This window comes from Pseudorasbora parva, chromosome 11 (genome assembly GCF_024679245.1).
Source record: "Pseudorasbora parva isolate DD20220531a chromosome 11, ASM2467924v1, whole genome shotgun sequence".
Taxonomy (NCBI): Eukaryota; Metazoa; Chordata; class Actinopteri; order Cypriniformes; family Gobionidae; genus Pseudorasbora; species Pseudorasbora parva.
Window position 1 is genome coordinate 23,584,169 of NC_090182.1, and position 16,474 is coordinate 23,600,642.

Consider the following 16,474-nt stretch of genomic DNA (forward strand, 5'->3'; position numbering starts at 1 on the left):
CTTGCACTACATGTTTTCACAGAACTCAGAAAATTATGTTCACTGGAAATGCTTTATTTTAAAATTCATTTTTATTAAAGATTTACTATGACAAAGCATACACTTATGTTTTCATCATCTCAACATGAAAAACAAGCGTGGCTTCAAAATCATTTTAATACATTTAAATAAAAGATGTAAAGTCCAACTCATGTTGTGGACTCAGCAGCCAGGCAGAACTGAGATGCCAGGGCCGTTCTCAGCCCACTGGAAGAAGTTGCATTGCTTGCCCATTTTAACTGGGCATGTGTAGAAGTTGCGGCCATTATTCGGTCCCAGTTTTAGAACGGTTTTCATAAGAGTCCGTTTGCCATGATGACACGTGGGAAAATGCAGGTCTGCCCACTGTTGCAAAAATCACATTTGAAATAAGTGTAAACCAATAATTCTAGGTTTCATCTAATTTGAACATTAAAATGGATGACTTTACATAGGTTTCAAAATGTTACATTTTCTTTCTTACCACAAAGAAGTTACACTGAGTTCCTCGAGGTAAGGAGCAGGTGTAAAACTGCCTGCCTTTGTTTTCTCCTTCCTTATTGACCACCCTCAGGGTGCATGGTTGGTGATGACTATTGCAGCAGGGGGTTGTGGGTAGAGATGCGTCTTTACTCTGCGTGCCCCTGCTTAGTTGTGCGAGATATGTTCTTTTGTCAAAATCAGATGTATTTATTTTATATTGTGCCATCCAACATAAAGAAATGATCGTAATCATAATACTCAGAACCAGAACACAAAAGATATTTTGAAGATTTGTCCTTACAATGCAAGTCAATGGGTTTGCAATGTATGAAAGAAAAATCTAAATATCTTGTTCCACATATTAAAAAAAGTCATACAGGTTTAAAATGACATGAGGGTGAATACATGACGACAGGTGAATTATCAATTTATTTATAGTATATTTTTACATATATTGTAAAAAAAAACAACTATTTTTATTTGGTTATACTAAAGGGTTAATTCGCCCAAAAAAGACAATTCTGTCATTAATTACTCATCCTCATTTTGTTCTCTAAGACCTTCATACATCTTTGGAACACAAATTAAGATATTTTAGATGAAATCTGAGAGCTCTCTGACCCCTCCATAGACTGCAATGTAATAACCACTTTCAAGACCCAGAAAGGTAGAAAAGACATTGTTAAAATAGTCAATGTGACTCCAGTGGTTACCTTAATATATTGAAGCAACGAGAATACTTTTTGACGCATGTGTGTGATGCTGACACAGGAGCTAGCCAATGGTGAGCCACCTTTCTGCTGTAGTACTTGATATTTTAACACTACATCAACAGCGTATGAGTGCGTACTAGCACAGACGAGAAGAAATTAATAAGAAGTTAAATAAATTCGTTGCTTTTTAAACATAAACATATTCTTGTCTGTACAAAAAATTAAGGTTGAACCACTGGAGTCACATGGATTATTTTAATGATGTCTTTTCAACCTTTCTGGACCTTGAAAGTGGTAATTACATTGCTGTCTAATGAGGGGTCAAAGAGATCTCGGATTTCATCAAAAATATCTTAATTTGGGTTTCAAAGATGAACTAAGCTCTTACGGGTTTAGTAATTGCTGACAGTATTTTTATTTTTGGGTGAACTAACCCTTTACTGAAAAAAAATATCAGCAATTCACTAATACATCTTGTCATAGGCGAAACTCTAACTGCACTCACTCACCTCGAGGAGCAGATGCGCTGCATGCTTTCTCCAGAAAACGCTCCATTCATGGTTTTCAATCTCTTGTTAGGCTGACTGTGGTCTGCTAGAGATTCTCTCTTATAGGGCTCATTGCCTTTGAATTGCATCCCACTCACGCCATTACTGGGACTCCTCCGCTGCCAGTTGTCGTGTGTGCTCAGACCTGTCATTGTCTCTGGTGTGTGTGCCTGGTTAATGGCAGGACTTGTAGGAGAGTCAGGTTTTGCACTGAGGTTGGTTAGGACTAGAGTGGTGGTCCCAAATGCAGTCCTACGATTCATCTTTATTTCCTGCAGGGGTTTGCTAAAACTGTTGCAGGGGTAGCGGATCAGGTCTTGATTCAAAGGTGAATGTTCCAGCTTTGTGGGCTCTATAGGTACTCAGAAAAGAGAGCAAGAGCTAGATAGATATGAACCATGTTTGAATATTTTTTACTTTGAATATGCAAGTTTGAAACTCACCCTCTGGTCTAGGGCTCATACAAGCATCACAATACTTGTTGATTGGCCTGTTGATTAGAGTGCAAAGGGAACACGCCCACTCTTCCTCCTCTCGTTTCGCCACATCATCATTGTTGCTCCTTCCTCCCTGATAAGCCCATCCAATCAGACTGTTGCGAGTTGGCAGTTTACTGTTAAAGTGAAGAGTCAGCAGCTGAATTCTCATTTATAAATGCGTGTATACAAATAGGTATATTGCTATTAGGGGTGTAACAATATATCGTGTCACTATATATTTTAATGCAACAATGTGGACTATGGATAGCAGATTGTTTCAATGTGTGTTTTTATGGATAGTTCATCCAAAAAGAAAGTTTAGACCGATTTAATTTAACATAAGATATTGTAATGGTGCATCATATATGGTAAACCCAGAGGGTATCAGATTTGAGCTTCAACATGTATCCCGGTACTTATTAATACATTAAAAAAAAAATCATTATATATATATATATTTACACATACACACACATATTTAAAACTTTAGATGCATGCAGTCAGGGACAAAATTCTGTATTTTTATCTAAGAGAATCTTGAATATTTTTATTTTGGTGTCACCATTACCATGTGAATGGAAAGAAGGACCAAGTCCACCCCTGATGTAATACCAAATTCTTAATGAACAGTATTTAGGGGCGTAGCCAGCGGATGGGCCTGGAAGGCACAGGCCCACCCACTATGATGAATAGGCCCTCTGTTTATTATACAAATATAATAATATTTGTTAAATAACAGTTGTTTAAATTATTTTAACATAATTACAAAACTATTATAACATCTCAAATACTGAAATGAATCAAATTAGTTTTTTACAGTCTATGTTTTTTGCATAATGTTTGATTGACAGCTGTGTTAGGCAGTAGGCCGTCATGTATGTGACGCGGCTCCAGTCTGTGACTTCATGAAGTGTGTTTACCTATTCACTTAGACTATAATTAGCAGTTGTGTGATAGAGAAACAGCAGCGATGCAAAATTAACATGAAGGATCGATGCAGGCCATTTTAAGCTCCATTTTGGCTTTGTTCAAAGTACTGCGAGATCAGTATATCATGTATCGAACTTAATCATGACATGAGCGTATTGTATTGTTACACCCCTAGTATCTATGAAAGAAGGTGCAGCTAACCTGAGGTTCACTTCACTTGGATCACCTGTTTGACAGCGCTGACAGTAATATGTCATTCTACCGTTGTCTCCCAGTCGGCAGACAGTGACAGTTCCACTGCACTGGCCACAGTTTGGACGTTTATACACCTTGTAATGCTTGTAAAGTGGGGATCCACTCTTTCTACACTGTTTTGGAAAGCACAGAAATAAAAACTGAATGCAGATCTGACAGAAAACATAAAATACTTATTTATTGTCCAGATTCAGAATAATGGAAACATACCTTATAAAATAGGAGTGTAAAATCTCGTGTCATCTTTACAAGATGATGAACTTGTTCGCTTGTCAACTGCTTGACCTTTAAAAGTGCAGAAGAAATAATAATAAAATATTTAAAATAAAGTGTAAAACGTCCATTCAACTGTAACATCCGTCAGAGATATTGACAGTTTTGTGTCGGTACTGGACAAAGCGAATTTTACCTTGACAGCAGGGTTAAGGCCACTGTCGAAGAGCGCTTCATTTTTAATTATGTTTCCTACACCAGGTAGGAGGGCCTGATCCAGCAGAACATCACAGAGCATTCTCGCACTCTCCCTCTTTACAGCTTCCACCGCCCGAGAGAAACTAAACTTTGGCGAACAGATATCAAGAGCCTCCATGGCTTTTACTTTCTGCTCACAGTCATCAGAGAGTCTAAGGGAAGCAAACAGAATTACTATTCCCTGAGGAGTCAGAATCTTTGAAGGCTCAGTGTAAAAATGAAAAGAGTTCAGGCTGTCTGGATCACACCGAGCTACGATAGTCTAGAATTTAATCCAGCATAGCCAGCGTTTCTGCGACAGGGAGGCTACCTGTTTTAAATCTGAACCTCCAAGTTGTACATTAGGATTAAGTTCTTGACACAGAAGGACTTTCAATAAAGATAGAATCTAATCCAGAATTAAATGTAATACTTATTCCGCTGTAATACTTACTAATGTTATAACCGTAATTTGAGGTATTGGAAGACATTTTACCTGATTTCTACAGTTGTGTCAAAGAAACAGACAGCATCATTGGAAAGTTGAATAACCAGCACTGGGGTTTTTCCTTTCAAGTCTTTTTCCAAGGAATTTATCCTCAAGGAACCATTCATGCCGAAGTGCAGTCTAAACCAAAACACATATGAAGTCAACTTAAAAGGATTTCCTTATACTTAGTCATTTGTGATAACTGGATAAGGATTTTCTTTTAAAATTTATTAAATATCTGTGGGGATTTTCATTTGTATGTCAAGTACAAATTTTAGATTTAAACACACTACTTTGAGCCCCATGTGAAAGAGATTAGCTAGTATTAACATTTGCCACAATATCAATCACACAGACAGTTACCCTCAAAGGACAGACTGATGCCAATCACACTAGCCTAGAGAGCAAACGCCGCACTGAAAATCTTGGCAATGGAATAGTTTAGAAAATGTATTCACTATGGATATTTATGACTTTTTCATTTATTTATTTCCTTGATATTTCCAGGTTTTCTATTAGTGTGGAAAATCGTCTTGCATATCAAACCAACATTCAACTATTTGTGAATATACATTTACACAAAGCTTCTTTCCTACCCTGTCAGTTGCCCTTTAAGATAAAAAAAAATAATAAAAAACTGCCCTGCTACAGTCTGCAAAGTACTGTAATGATAAATCAGAACACAATTGCATGTCTTGAGTGCTTTTCAAATCTAAACAGGGCTCTGGGAAGCAAGCCAGAAAATTTCAATCTGCCTTAATAGGGAAAGAAACTTTAATTTGGTCCATGACCTCTAACAAATCACTACATAAAATAATAATTTAAAACACAAAGCGGAGATGAATTAATTTGCGTTTACAACAAACCTCAGAGCTCTGAAGCCAAAATACATGAACAGCTCTTTCCCCAGAGTCTCCACCCCTGTGAACTCACAGCCCATAAAGCTTTGGAAAGAGCTCCTGGTACTGTCATCAGACTGAAATACAAAGAAAACAAGTTAACATTCATATTGTATTTCATATACGCAAGACTGCTACATCATCAGCTGCACTGTCATGCACTTACTGATTTATTGCTTTCATTTCCTCGTAACGTTATGTCTAAAACTTTCTGTCCCTTTTGAACTCTTGCACGAATCTTCTCTCCATTTAAAGTGCACCCCGGACCCTCGACCATTGCGAACTGTATTTATCAGTCTCTATATAAGCAAACAACGAAAAAAGGTGATCGAATATCAAAAAGATCGCTAATGTTGTTATCCCAGCAAACAAGAAGTGACCAGATAGAAAGAACCCGCCAGATAATTCAAATCTGCGCATGCGTCGATGCGTCAGCAGCATACAGGCGTCACGGCGTAATACGTAATGTAACATCAAAGAGCAAAGGGGAATTTAGGTCTTATGGTGGCCACACTTAATGTAATTTCCAAAATTAAATGGTTAATAGAGTTTTTGAAGAACAGAGAAAGTTTTTAAAACGTATTTCCTAACTATATTTTTAATAGGCTACTCTTGGAGGCATAGACTTTTTCAAAATTCCTGTAGTGGTTTATTCTACTTGGTTCAATGAAGGGATTATATTAGTAAAACAATTGGTTAATTGCAATGTACAGCCTATTTGTATACGCACTGAAATTCTAAAAAAAATTCAATTAACATAAACCAAAAGCGCTTACTAGGCCTACTGTTCATGTTACTTTTAAAGAACTCTTGGTGGAAATCAATAATGGACAATCTTTGTAGAAACATTTTAGAATGTTTTAGAATACAATATATTACTAGGGAAATATTGGGCTATTCCATTGAATTTTCTTTCATTGATGTTTTTTTTTCTGAATAGCCTACATTTATTTTTACTGAATAAACTGATTGTCTAATCACAACTTATTTAATAAAAAAATATGCTCAGTCAAGTGTACAGGCATAGACTGTATAATAATCCCAGATACAGAATGTGACTATGCAAATGTAATTATACTGATCAAGTTAAGATTTTTTTTTTTTAAATAAACCCTTGATTTTTAGTGGGAAAATCCCACTATATTATGTATGCTATTACGTGGATAAAAGATGGAAATCCTCGAGGATTACGGAGCTACATTTCAAACTAGAACGCCCCCATCCCCTTGAAATTAAAAGTGATAATGAGACATTATTCTTAAGCACCAAATCAGCACATTAGAAAATAAGTTTATAAATATTTAACAATACTAGTATTTTACTGTATTCACAATCAAATGCACCCTTGTATGTATATTAAAGTATGGTCTTTAACACACACACACACACACGCACGCACACACACACACACACACACACACACACACACACACACACACACACACACACACACACACACACACACACACACACACACACACACACATATGTCATACTAGTCATACTGTATGGATTTTATGGGCTGACTTTAGTGTTGGGAAAACACATAATATTTGCAGAATCTTTCCTTTGAAACGTTATTGTTAGGCTATCTTGTAAAATCTTAGACTACTTGAAATCTTAGGCTACTTGAGCTGCAGTAAGGACCCAAGTGCATGGGGGGTGCTGTTGGGGTGGTAGTGCACTCTGCTTATTTCTGCCACAAAACATTCTTAAAACAGCCATGACTGAGACCACCGAGGAACACAGGCCATTCGCAGCACAGCTGTCCAATGTTTACCTCACCATTCTGGCCCTGTTCTGCTTCAAACTTTTCGTTAGAATTACCCTTAATCTACTCACACACTTTTACATCATCAAAGGCAACCGCAAGGAGGCTGCCCGGATTTCAGCCGAGTTCTATGATAATGGTCAAGGGCATGGTAAGTAGAGCGCGCGCTTACATCACTGCTCACCACTTGGGTGGATTTCATTTTCTATTGCCAGTATTTTGCCCTTTATGATGGCCTGCTTACTATGAGGTTATATGGAGCATGAGGAATATTTATTGCACAATGGTTTTCCTGCAGTGTAGATGTATTTATTCGTAATAATTATTGCATGTGATTTCACATAATTTTACATTATCGTATTTTTTTTTGTAACACTTCAGTTCAAGAAACTATAATTTCTGCATTCCAAAGCACACTCTTAAGATTCATTTTATTTGTTTTGCATCATAGCAGACTAGATCACATGACCAACAGATCCTAAACATGCAACATCAAGCACATTGAAGTTCACAAAGTGCATGCAACCTAAGCCAAGGAATGGCTGCCAGGCTTCTGTTTACAGTGTTGTATAAATAGAATTGAGGCCATGCACCCCCTCTCCTTTGACTAGACAAGAAATGCAGTCATCTTCAGTCTATCAAGCATTTGTGCAGCCAGATTCTTGTCTGCAAAATTTTGAGTAGTGCAGCCGGGGCCGTATTAACAGCAGTGAGGGCTTTTGGTGTAAACAAGTTGTCTCGCAGAGCATCTCAGAAAACTGCTTCTCCAAGTTTAAGATCAGGAAGAGAGGAACAGAGACGGGGGATAGTCACAGGGGATTGCTATAGTCTAGCATTTACTAAGCAACTTAAGTAGGGCAACAGAGATAAAAACGCCAGACAGCCACAGTGACGCTTTTAAAGCATTTTTTTGAAGAAAATGATATAAGGAGGAAACATTTTCCTGAAGGGACACGAACGCTGTCAAAGTGGAAGTCTTGCTGAGCTGGTTAACCAGCCAAGGTTGGTGCTTTGATATGTTTTGTGAGTACGTGGGCCGAATTACAATATCCTGAGTGCAAAAGTGAGCTGTGTTCTTGAATTAATTGTTCTTTTGAATGTGAGACTAAAAAAAGGAAAATCGAAAGATACAGATTTTTTAGATGGCCAACAGAGAGTACCTCGAAGGATAGTATACTATAGTTGAGTGAGTGATGAAAGGAGGTGACGATGATGATGATGACGTGTGGAATGCATCAGCAGTTATACTGGATATTGACTCAGGTGTGTATAATATCAGCTTTTGTGTATGGCTATGCAGATCTAGAAAAATCATTGTTACATCTGAAAATAAACATAAAGTAATGATTTAAACACATGACATGTTAATACTAATACTAATATCACACACACATGTAGTGTTTCCATGTTTTATGGGGACTTTCCATAGGCGTAATGGATTTTATACTGTACAAACCGTATTTTCTATCCCCCTACACTGCGCCTGCCCCTAAACCTGCCCATCACAGGAAACATTCTGCATTTTTACTTTCTCAAAAAAACTCCTTCTGTATGATTTATAGGATGTTTCCTCATAGGGACCTAAAAATGACCCCACAAGAACAAGGATTTCGGATATTGCCATCTTTGTGTTCAATCTTTTGTATTCACATTTTGTCCCCATAACGTAGGGATTACACACACACACACACACACACACACACACACACACACACACACACACACACACACACACACACACACACACACACACACACACACACACACACACACACAGTATATATAATACCTGGATTTCTGGTCTTTATTCTCCAGGGTCTTGGGCAGACCGTTCCCCTCTTCATGATGCTGCCAGCCAAGGACGACTGCTGGCCCTGAAGACCCTCATTGCTCAGGTAATTTCTCATTTAAATTACCTTTAGTTCAACTGTTAGGTAAGAAATATGTACTTGTATTAATGTGTGTAGCATTTATACCATGTAGTCACATGCACTCTACCGGATTAGTAACATAATACACATTTGGTGTAGAGGTGAACACTGCAGTCCATAATGCACCTTAGTGAAAGGGCATTGCTGCCCCCATCTGGAATAAAAGAATCCTGCACATTCAAATGCAATATTCATTTCTCTTAATCTGTCCTCAGGGCCACAGTGTGAATGTGCTGACAATAGACCACATTAGCCCTCTTCACGAGGCGTGCATAGGGAGCCATGTTGCCTGTGCCAGAACCCTGATAGATGCCGGAGCCAACGTTAGTCTCTGCAGGGCTGCTTGGTAACATTATTAGGTCTTGGTCTTGATTAGCAATGGCCTAGGCTTTTTCTTTGGATTCTATACAATAGTTAATATAGCTTTTATCTTTATTATATAATATAGCTTTTATCTTTATTATGTAATTTTTAATCATTATTTATTAATTTATAGACCATTAGTTAATGCATTTTATATCATATATGTTATTTTTTAAATCAATTTTACCAAAACAATTTGGCAATAACTTAACCTTTAAGATGTGAGATAAAACATACAGATTTATTTTATTTTTTCATTTATTTTAATGTCTGTTTGTTCAGGTAAATGTGACAACTATAAATGGTGTGACTCCATTGTTTAATTCCTGCTCAGCTGGCAGTTTGGCATGTCTAGAGCTGCTCTTGCAGTGTGATGCTAGACCACAGGCCCTGGCTATATTCCAGCCTTCACCCATCCATGAGGCAGTCAGCAGAGGTGGGTATAATAAGATTAACACTAGAGCATCATAATGCTACACAAATCTAAATTATGGATAATCTGTACTATGGTACTTAAATTAGCTGACTTCCTTATTGACTCTTGTAGTTTTTAATATGACATGGTTTTATACGGTCTCATTCAAAAGGTTACAGCAAGTGTGTGGAGGCGCTGGTTGCATGGGGTGTGGATGTGGATTATGAAATCCCTCACATGGGCACCCCTCTCTACAGTGCTTGTCGGTGTAAGGAGTTCATATGTGCCCGCATTCTGCTTGATGGAGGTAAACGTGTCAAAATTCACACGACTAACTAGCTGTACAAACAAGAAAAAAGCAGTTTTATGACAACCTGACAATGTATGATACATTTTTCAACTTTAACCCCTTAGTAATTACAGTTAAGGTTCATGAGCCTTAAAGGTGCACTATGCAACTTTTCCGTCGGCTAGATGGCGCCTATTCAAAACATAGGCGTAGCTAGTTTGAGCGCAGCATCTTGGGACATGTGGTCTTCACCTCACAGCCGGTGGAAAATAGGACTCGGGCAGAAATCATGTTCATGGATGTGATTATTAACGTTACTGTACTATGAAGCTGAGCACAGTCGCTGGAGCGATTGTTAATTAGATGTACAACACACGCCTCAGCAGGACTTTTTTTATGATGGGACTCCGGCGCCGGCGCTATTTCCATTTTTCCGGTCACAAGTAGGCCGTAACACAGCTCTGTTTATCATATTAGATACATTTGAGTTTGTTTAAAATGATGTTATGACGTCACTCTGTGCGTTCGCTCAACAGCCGTGGTGAAACTTGTTCAAACTGGTAAGAGTAAAGCACATGCCAAATAAAACCGGAAACCGAGGGTAACGCAGATATGACACTATTGGCAGGCAACTCCCTCAGACGTTATGATCAGACGTCCCGGGTCTTTGGTTAAAATATACATTTTCTCACAATTTACAAATAGTTGGAAACATTTGGGATATTGTAAGTACACACCTGAACAAAATATATAATAACACTGGCCTAGTGGTTTTTAGATCTTTTACTGAAAAAATGTACATTTAAAAAAATTTTGTGTAAAAAAAAAAGGTGCAGTCAGATTGTAATATCTATGAGGATCTATTGACAGAAATGCAGTATAATATACATAACTATATTTTGTATAAAGACCTTACATAATGAAAAGTTTTGTTTTTAATACCTTAGAATGAGCCATTTCTATCTACTTATACCGGGGGTCCCTTTACAGTGAAGCCACCATTTTGCGCCTTTATGTTTCTACAGTAGCCCTAAACGTACAAACTGCCCAGTTTCCACCGAAATTATCCTAAACAATTTGTCCTAGGAACTGTTTTTCCCCCAGACCTGCTGCTGTTTGCGTGTGAGTCTCAATCAGCTCCCTAGTTCAGTAGTCACGGCACTGATTAGGACATAAGTCCATGGACTGACTACCTGATCAATGCCCAATGTTTCTATCGCGGTCTAAAGTGCAGCAAAGATTAGTCCGGTGACGTAAGACTGCGCATGACTTTCCAGAGCCCACTGGATTTTATCCCCAGCAAATAAATGTAATAAAGCCTGAACCTCCTTGTCAGTCCATCGTCATATTTTTTAAACCCCATTGTTGATTCGAATAATAAACAACTTTTCACTGCACGCACCGAAACAGACTTTTCGGTTGAAATAAAATGCTGCGTGAACTCAACCAATCAGCATGTTCAGTGCCCAAGTCCCACTCCTGGAAGTTTCTGAACTTTAAAAAAGTACCACCTCACAAGCATTGCCGTTTGGAGGGGGAAATATTTACCCAGAACTTTATTTAGACCCCGGTTCCTGTGGTTGAAACACACAAACCCCAAAGTGCCTAGCTCCTGGGGAAAGTTCCTGTGGTTGAAAATGCAGCTTTAGATGACATCGTTGTCCTGTGTCAGCTACTGTAGCTTCTCTATGTGCTTCGAAAGCAAGGGGTAAATGGTGAGTGGTTGCAACCTCACTGCTAGATGGTGCTAAAATTCACACAGTGCACCTTTAGGTACATAAAAATAGAAAGTAAGTAACAGTAAAGTGTAGTTCAGTGAGCAAGTCAGATTGCTTGATTAAGTTACCACTATGACTGAGTGTCAGCTCAGTGTCAGACTGGTGTAAACCAGTTAATGTGAGTGAAAACAGTTAAAAGAGAATCTGCTCCAATGAGTCGTTTGTTTTGAATCATTTTATTTCATCACAGAATGTTTACTCACAACTCGTTCAAATGAATGAATCAATCAAACTTTATTTCAAACAAAGAAAGATCACCATAAATAACGATGACACTGTTAAAAAATAATATTAAATCAGTATATTATAAAGTATCAATATTTTCTGCACATCTCTCTGCCTCTAGGTACATAATGGTTGAATACAGCATTATTAAAGGAACTGTATGTAAGAGGTGTATTTCAATTAATCAAAAAATGGCCCTGATATGTCACTAGACATAAAGAAATCATGTTAATTTCAAATACTTATATCACTGACAACAGTATTCCGGCCAGGATATTGTCATTTAAAAGTTGTTGTTGCAGCTCTCAACTGACATTGATGTTGACGTGTTTTGTTTTGGCCTGAAGCACCACCCTACACCTATCGACCAATCACGAAGTCAGTAGTGTTTCGGCATCTGGGTTGCCAGCTCTGCTCTAGTTACCACAGCTGCAGCTACAAACGTTCCTGCTGGATCCTGCAGCCTATCTGGCAACCTCGAGTCAGGGGGGAGGGGGAGAGGGGATACACCGCTCTACAGTCATTTGAAAGTGATTGCAGTACCAGTTTTGGCCACAGTCTTACATATACTTCCTTTAAGTGTGGTAACACTTTATTTGTGTCCTTGTTACATGTTACATGTAGTTACTATAATAACTATTTATAATAGTTATATAAAAGTATAATAGTATATAATAACTATAATTGCATACACATAATCCTACAACAAACATCAACCTATCCATAACCCTATAGTAAGTAAGTACACTTAGTTAATTAATATTACTCAGTACTTGCATGTATAATTACACTGCAACAAGGACATTTTAAAATAAAGTGTAACAATCAAAATATTTGATTGACAAATTCAATTTTACTAACAGGTAAGGGGTTAATGTGTTGTAAAACTGATATACTGTGATAAAAAACGATACACGGAAATGTATAGGCCTTTATTGGTTAAAGGGGTACTTCAGAGCTTAGAAGATGAATCTGTATTTTAACTGGGTCATCAATGTAGTAGAAATGTGAAATAATTTTTGAATTTGGTGCCTTCTAGACTGAGAAAAGACAGAAAATGTATTTTTGTCTCATGGGATTGAAAGACTACAATTCCCAGAATGCTTCGCTGCCCTGTGAGGCCATTCCCAAAGCCACCACTACTGGATTACTGTGACTGAGTTGGAGAAGACACTACAATTAAAAACTGATTGTGTCTGTTCAATATAATGAGTATAAACACCGCGCGAGTGTCACAGCACTGAGCACTAACTGCAGGAGTGAGATAAATGAGCTGAATGAGCTGATGAGCTCTCGTGATGAGAGCTGAGGTAATCGCGACTACACTCGCGGCATACATTTATAACGTGAGTTCAGTCTGGCGCGTTTCAGTTCATGCCTTTGCAAGCTTAACTTTCATAGAAATTTGAGAAGTTAAAGGCACAATATGTAATGTTTCAGCATTAAAAATATAAAAGATCACTATATCTATGTTATATATTTTTTAAAGTTGTGTGTTTACATTATTCCGACAGTTCTAATTAACTTCTAAATCCAGAGAAATTAATATTCTAATTCGAAGACACGGACCGTGTCTTTATTTCCGTTATGTCGCCAGTCTTTCACGTCATATCCACGTTTGCGTCTTGCTTCCTGCGGAACTCGGCGGAACCATAGATATCTATGGGCGGAACCGCCAAACTCAAAGAGGAACACTGACAGACAGTATAAGGGGAACACCCGTATAAAAAAGTCTGTATGATAATGGATCATGACTACTCTTTGCCTGTACGTTTTGTCAGCTCAACAAAGCGCAAACGTAAGGGTGAAAAAAATGACCCGAGAAGATTTTGGGACAGTAGAAGAAGCAAGAGACGTGTAAACCTTGGAGAAGCCTTTGAAAGATGGCGAAATCTTCGTGACAAGCTCGGACTGCAGAGAGATGCTGATCTCGCTTGTGTTTTAATAAACAGGTCATTTAAGTAACCATTCAGCTAACATAATAATCATATAATCATAACATGCTGTATGTTTGCATATTGCATAGCGATCTTGACCACATTGAGACGCGTTTAGCTGAATACGTAATGTTATACATTTTGTATCGGCTTTTCAAACAGGCGGATTCTCTGTTTTTGGAGACTGAAAGAGCTATTTTTTTAAAAACTGATTCAAAAGTATTTCTATCCGTATATTTGGTGACACGATGATGTCATGTGTAAAACGCAGATGGACTAGCTATTATTTTATATGTAGCTGGAGAAAGTAACGTTAGCTTCATAAGGTAATATGCCACTATCTTTGTCAATTAATATAAGGTGACCGTCACTTTTATCATGTTAATACTAGCTACATATAATATTGATTTAATAATGATCTACTTATTCATATATCTCCGAGTTCCAAAATAAATGTTTATTAGAATGATTGATGAACGTGGGGAGCGACACAGCGCGTGTTCCAATGAACAACATATTGCAGGTGCTGGTTCTCTCATTTACTGTTTTATGTTGGTAATGATAAACTAAATTGAAATGTATTTCCGTATTGAACAGTTGATATACAGAATGTTCGACAATCGCGGATGCCATGTCAATATATCTATAATTTGAGTAACTCAAATTATGATGCGCGGTTAATATGTCAACATAGCCTACCAACTTATAGGTATGTTGGCATAGCGACCGCCCGCACAACATTCTGTCTCACACATTATCTAACGTTACTGATAAGTTTGTTAAGTAACGGTAGCTTGCTGCTATTTCATTAGATTGACATTACATAAAGTGAAAAGCCGTAACTAAACTTAACAATAATAGAGATGTAATATAACAATCAATTACCTTGTCAGTGAACATGTTTTCTGCTGGAGATGCCAGATTCGCTGGTTGACAGTGGCAATAATGACAACAACTCCCATGAGCCCACGCACTTTCCCGACGTCACCAAAGTACGTCAGTTGTTATTATTTTGAATGAGTGACCCCTAGTGGCCAAAAGTTGCATACTGCACGTTTAAAAGACTTACATTGCTCACTCCGTTTAAATGAGTGCCTGTAGCTGCGAGCTGAGCTCTGAGTGTGATCTCCATCCCCCAGGCGCGGGTTCAAAACATACGGAAATGGCTCCCTCTGCTGGCTTTAGTCTTTAGCCTTTGGCCAAAAATTCCTCCTATGATGCAAATATGGTCAATTTGCGTCATAGGAGGAATTTTTCCAGAAATAAAATGCATAAATCTCTTGTCTAAATGCATAAATGAGGGGGGAAAGCACAATCATTTGAATATACTCCAGGTTTTCTACTGATACAAAGCCATATGCTAATCGCTGAAGTAACCTTTTAGCACATTTCTTCCTGATTTTTATATTTCTACTAGTTTACACTAAAAGTCAGGCTTAATATTCAGAAAATAACCCTTACTGTACTAATATTTTACTGCATCTTCCCCATCACAGGTGCAGATGTGCAGAGAGGCACACATATGGAGACTCCTCTTCATGCAGCAGCCCAGAAAGACTGTGTAAGCATAGTGAAGCTCCTGCTGGAATTTGGGGCAGATGTAAACGCACGCAGCCTGGATTATAAACGGCCCGTAGAGGTTGCTCCTCCAGGGAGCCTTACAGAGGGCTTCCTATTGATTTATGAAGGTGAGTTAAATGTGCAGCAGCACTGCAGGCTCAAAAGTCACTGATGTTTGGTTTTGACTTTTGCACGTTTTACCGCATCCGCCCTTATCAGCTGTGTTCCTTTTGCAGCGACACCCCGTTCTCTACATCAGCTGTGCCGTCAGCAAATCAGGGAGAGTTTGGGACGTTCCCGACTACATCTTCTAGCACATTTGCCCCTCCCTAAAGCTCTGAAGAACTTTTTACAATATAAATGATGTCATTATGTTTACCGGCAGTCCATCTTAGTATTATCATATAGTTAGACTTTGTATAAAAAATAATTTAAAATCCTTTTTCCATTTGATAATAATCTCCGTGGCCTGATTTGACAAAAAATAGGCCAGTGATGTCCTTGGTATATAAATACTTAAAGGGGGGGTGAAATGCTGTTTCATGCATACTGATCTTTTTACACTGTTAAAGACTTGGAATCCCATACTAAACATAGACAAAGTTTCAAAAGTTAAGGTGGACGTTTGATGGGAGTATTTCTTTGTCAAAAATACTACTTCCGGTTAGTCATAAGTTTCGGCAAGTATTTTGAGATCATGCGTCCCCTTTGACGTTAACGGGGGCGGAATTTCCTTGTATGGGCCTTACGGACAATTCTACCGGAAGCGCGTGAGAGAGAGCGAGGGAGAGAGCGAAAGCAACAGGCTACGCCCATCAAAGCGCTGGCTTGTAGGATGCTAAACAGGTGATGTGCACATAACAATGTCACCAAAAAAGTGCGTTTTTGGTTGCCAGACCAAGACAGTCCTGCACAGATTCCCCAACACCCCCGCGTTAAG

The 16,474-nt window shown here is 38.3% G+C and overlaps 2 protein-coding genes across 7 annotated transcripts; one reads left to right on the plus strand and one right to left on the minus strand.

Annotated features, from left to right (window-relative positions):
- Positions 1-52: 52 nt before the first annotated feature.
- On the minus strand, positions 53-5,712 carry neil3 (nei-like DNA glycosylase 3). Of its 4 annotated transcripts, none has more exons than XM_067457435.1 (11): positions 5,432-5,712; positions 5,233-5,342; positions 4,963-5,028; positions 4,373-4,504; positions 3,836-4,049; positions 3,637-3,711; positions 3,373-3,539; positions 2,206-2,375; positions 1,724-2,114; positions 503-662; positions 53-384 (listed from the first exon to the last, which is right to left on the minus strand). In XM_067457435.1, the coding sequence occupies exons 1-11, from the start codon at positions 5,540-5,542 to the stop codon at positions 202-204; spliced, it is 1,779 nt and encodes a 592-aa protein (XP_067313536.1). In that variant the 5' UTR covers positions 5,543-5,712; the 3' UTR covers positions 53-201. The 4 variants fall into 4 exon arrangements, with proteins under 4 accessions (XP_067313536.1, XP_067313535.1, XP_067313538.1 ...); XM_067457434.1 differs by having other exon boundaries at positions 503-665; XM_067457437.1 differs by lacking the exon at positions 4,963-5,028.
- A 1,126-nt stretch (positions 5,713-6,838) lies between these two features.
- On the plus strand, positions 6,839-16,049 carry asb5a (ankyrin repeat and SOCS box containing 5a). 3 transcript variants are annotated; one of them, XM_067457442.1, is made up of 8 exons: positions 7,508-8,038; positions 8,164-8,299; positions 8,852-8,931; positions 9,183-9,290; positions 9,613-9,766; positions 9,918-10,052; positions 15,471-15,662; positions 15,771-16,049. In XM_067457442.1, exons 2-8 carry the CDS (start codon positions 8,230-8,232, stop codon positions 15,896-15,898), a joined length of 867 nt encoding a protein of 288 aa, XP_067313543.1. In that variant the 5' UTR covers positions 7,508-8,038; positions 8,164-8,229; the 3' UTR covers positions 15,899-16,049. The 3 variants fall into 3 exon arrangements, with proteins under 3 accessions (XP_067313541.1, XP_067313543.1, XP_067313542.1); XM_067457440.1 differs by lacking the exons at positions 7,508-8,038; positions 8,164-8,299 and adding an exon at positions 6,839-7,187; XM_067457441.1 differs by having other exon boundaries at positions 7,508-8,299.
- The last annotated feature ends 425 nt before the right edge of the window (positions 16,050-16,474 follow it).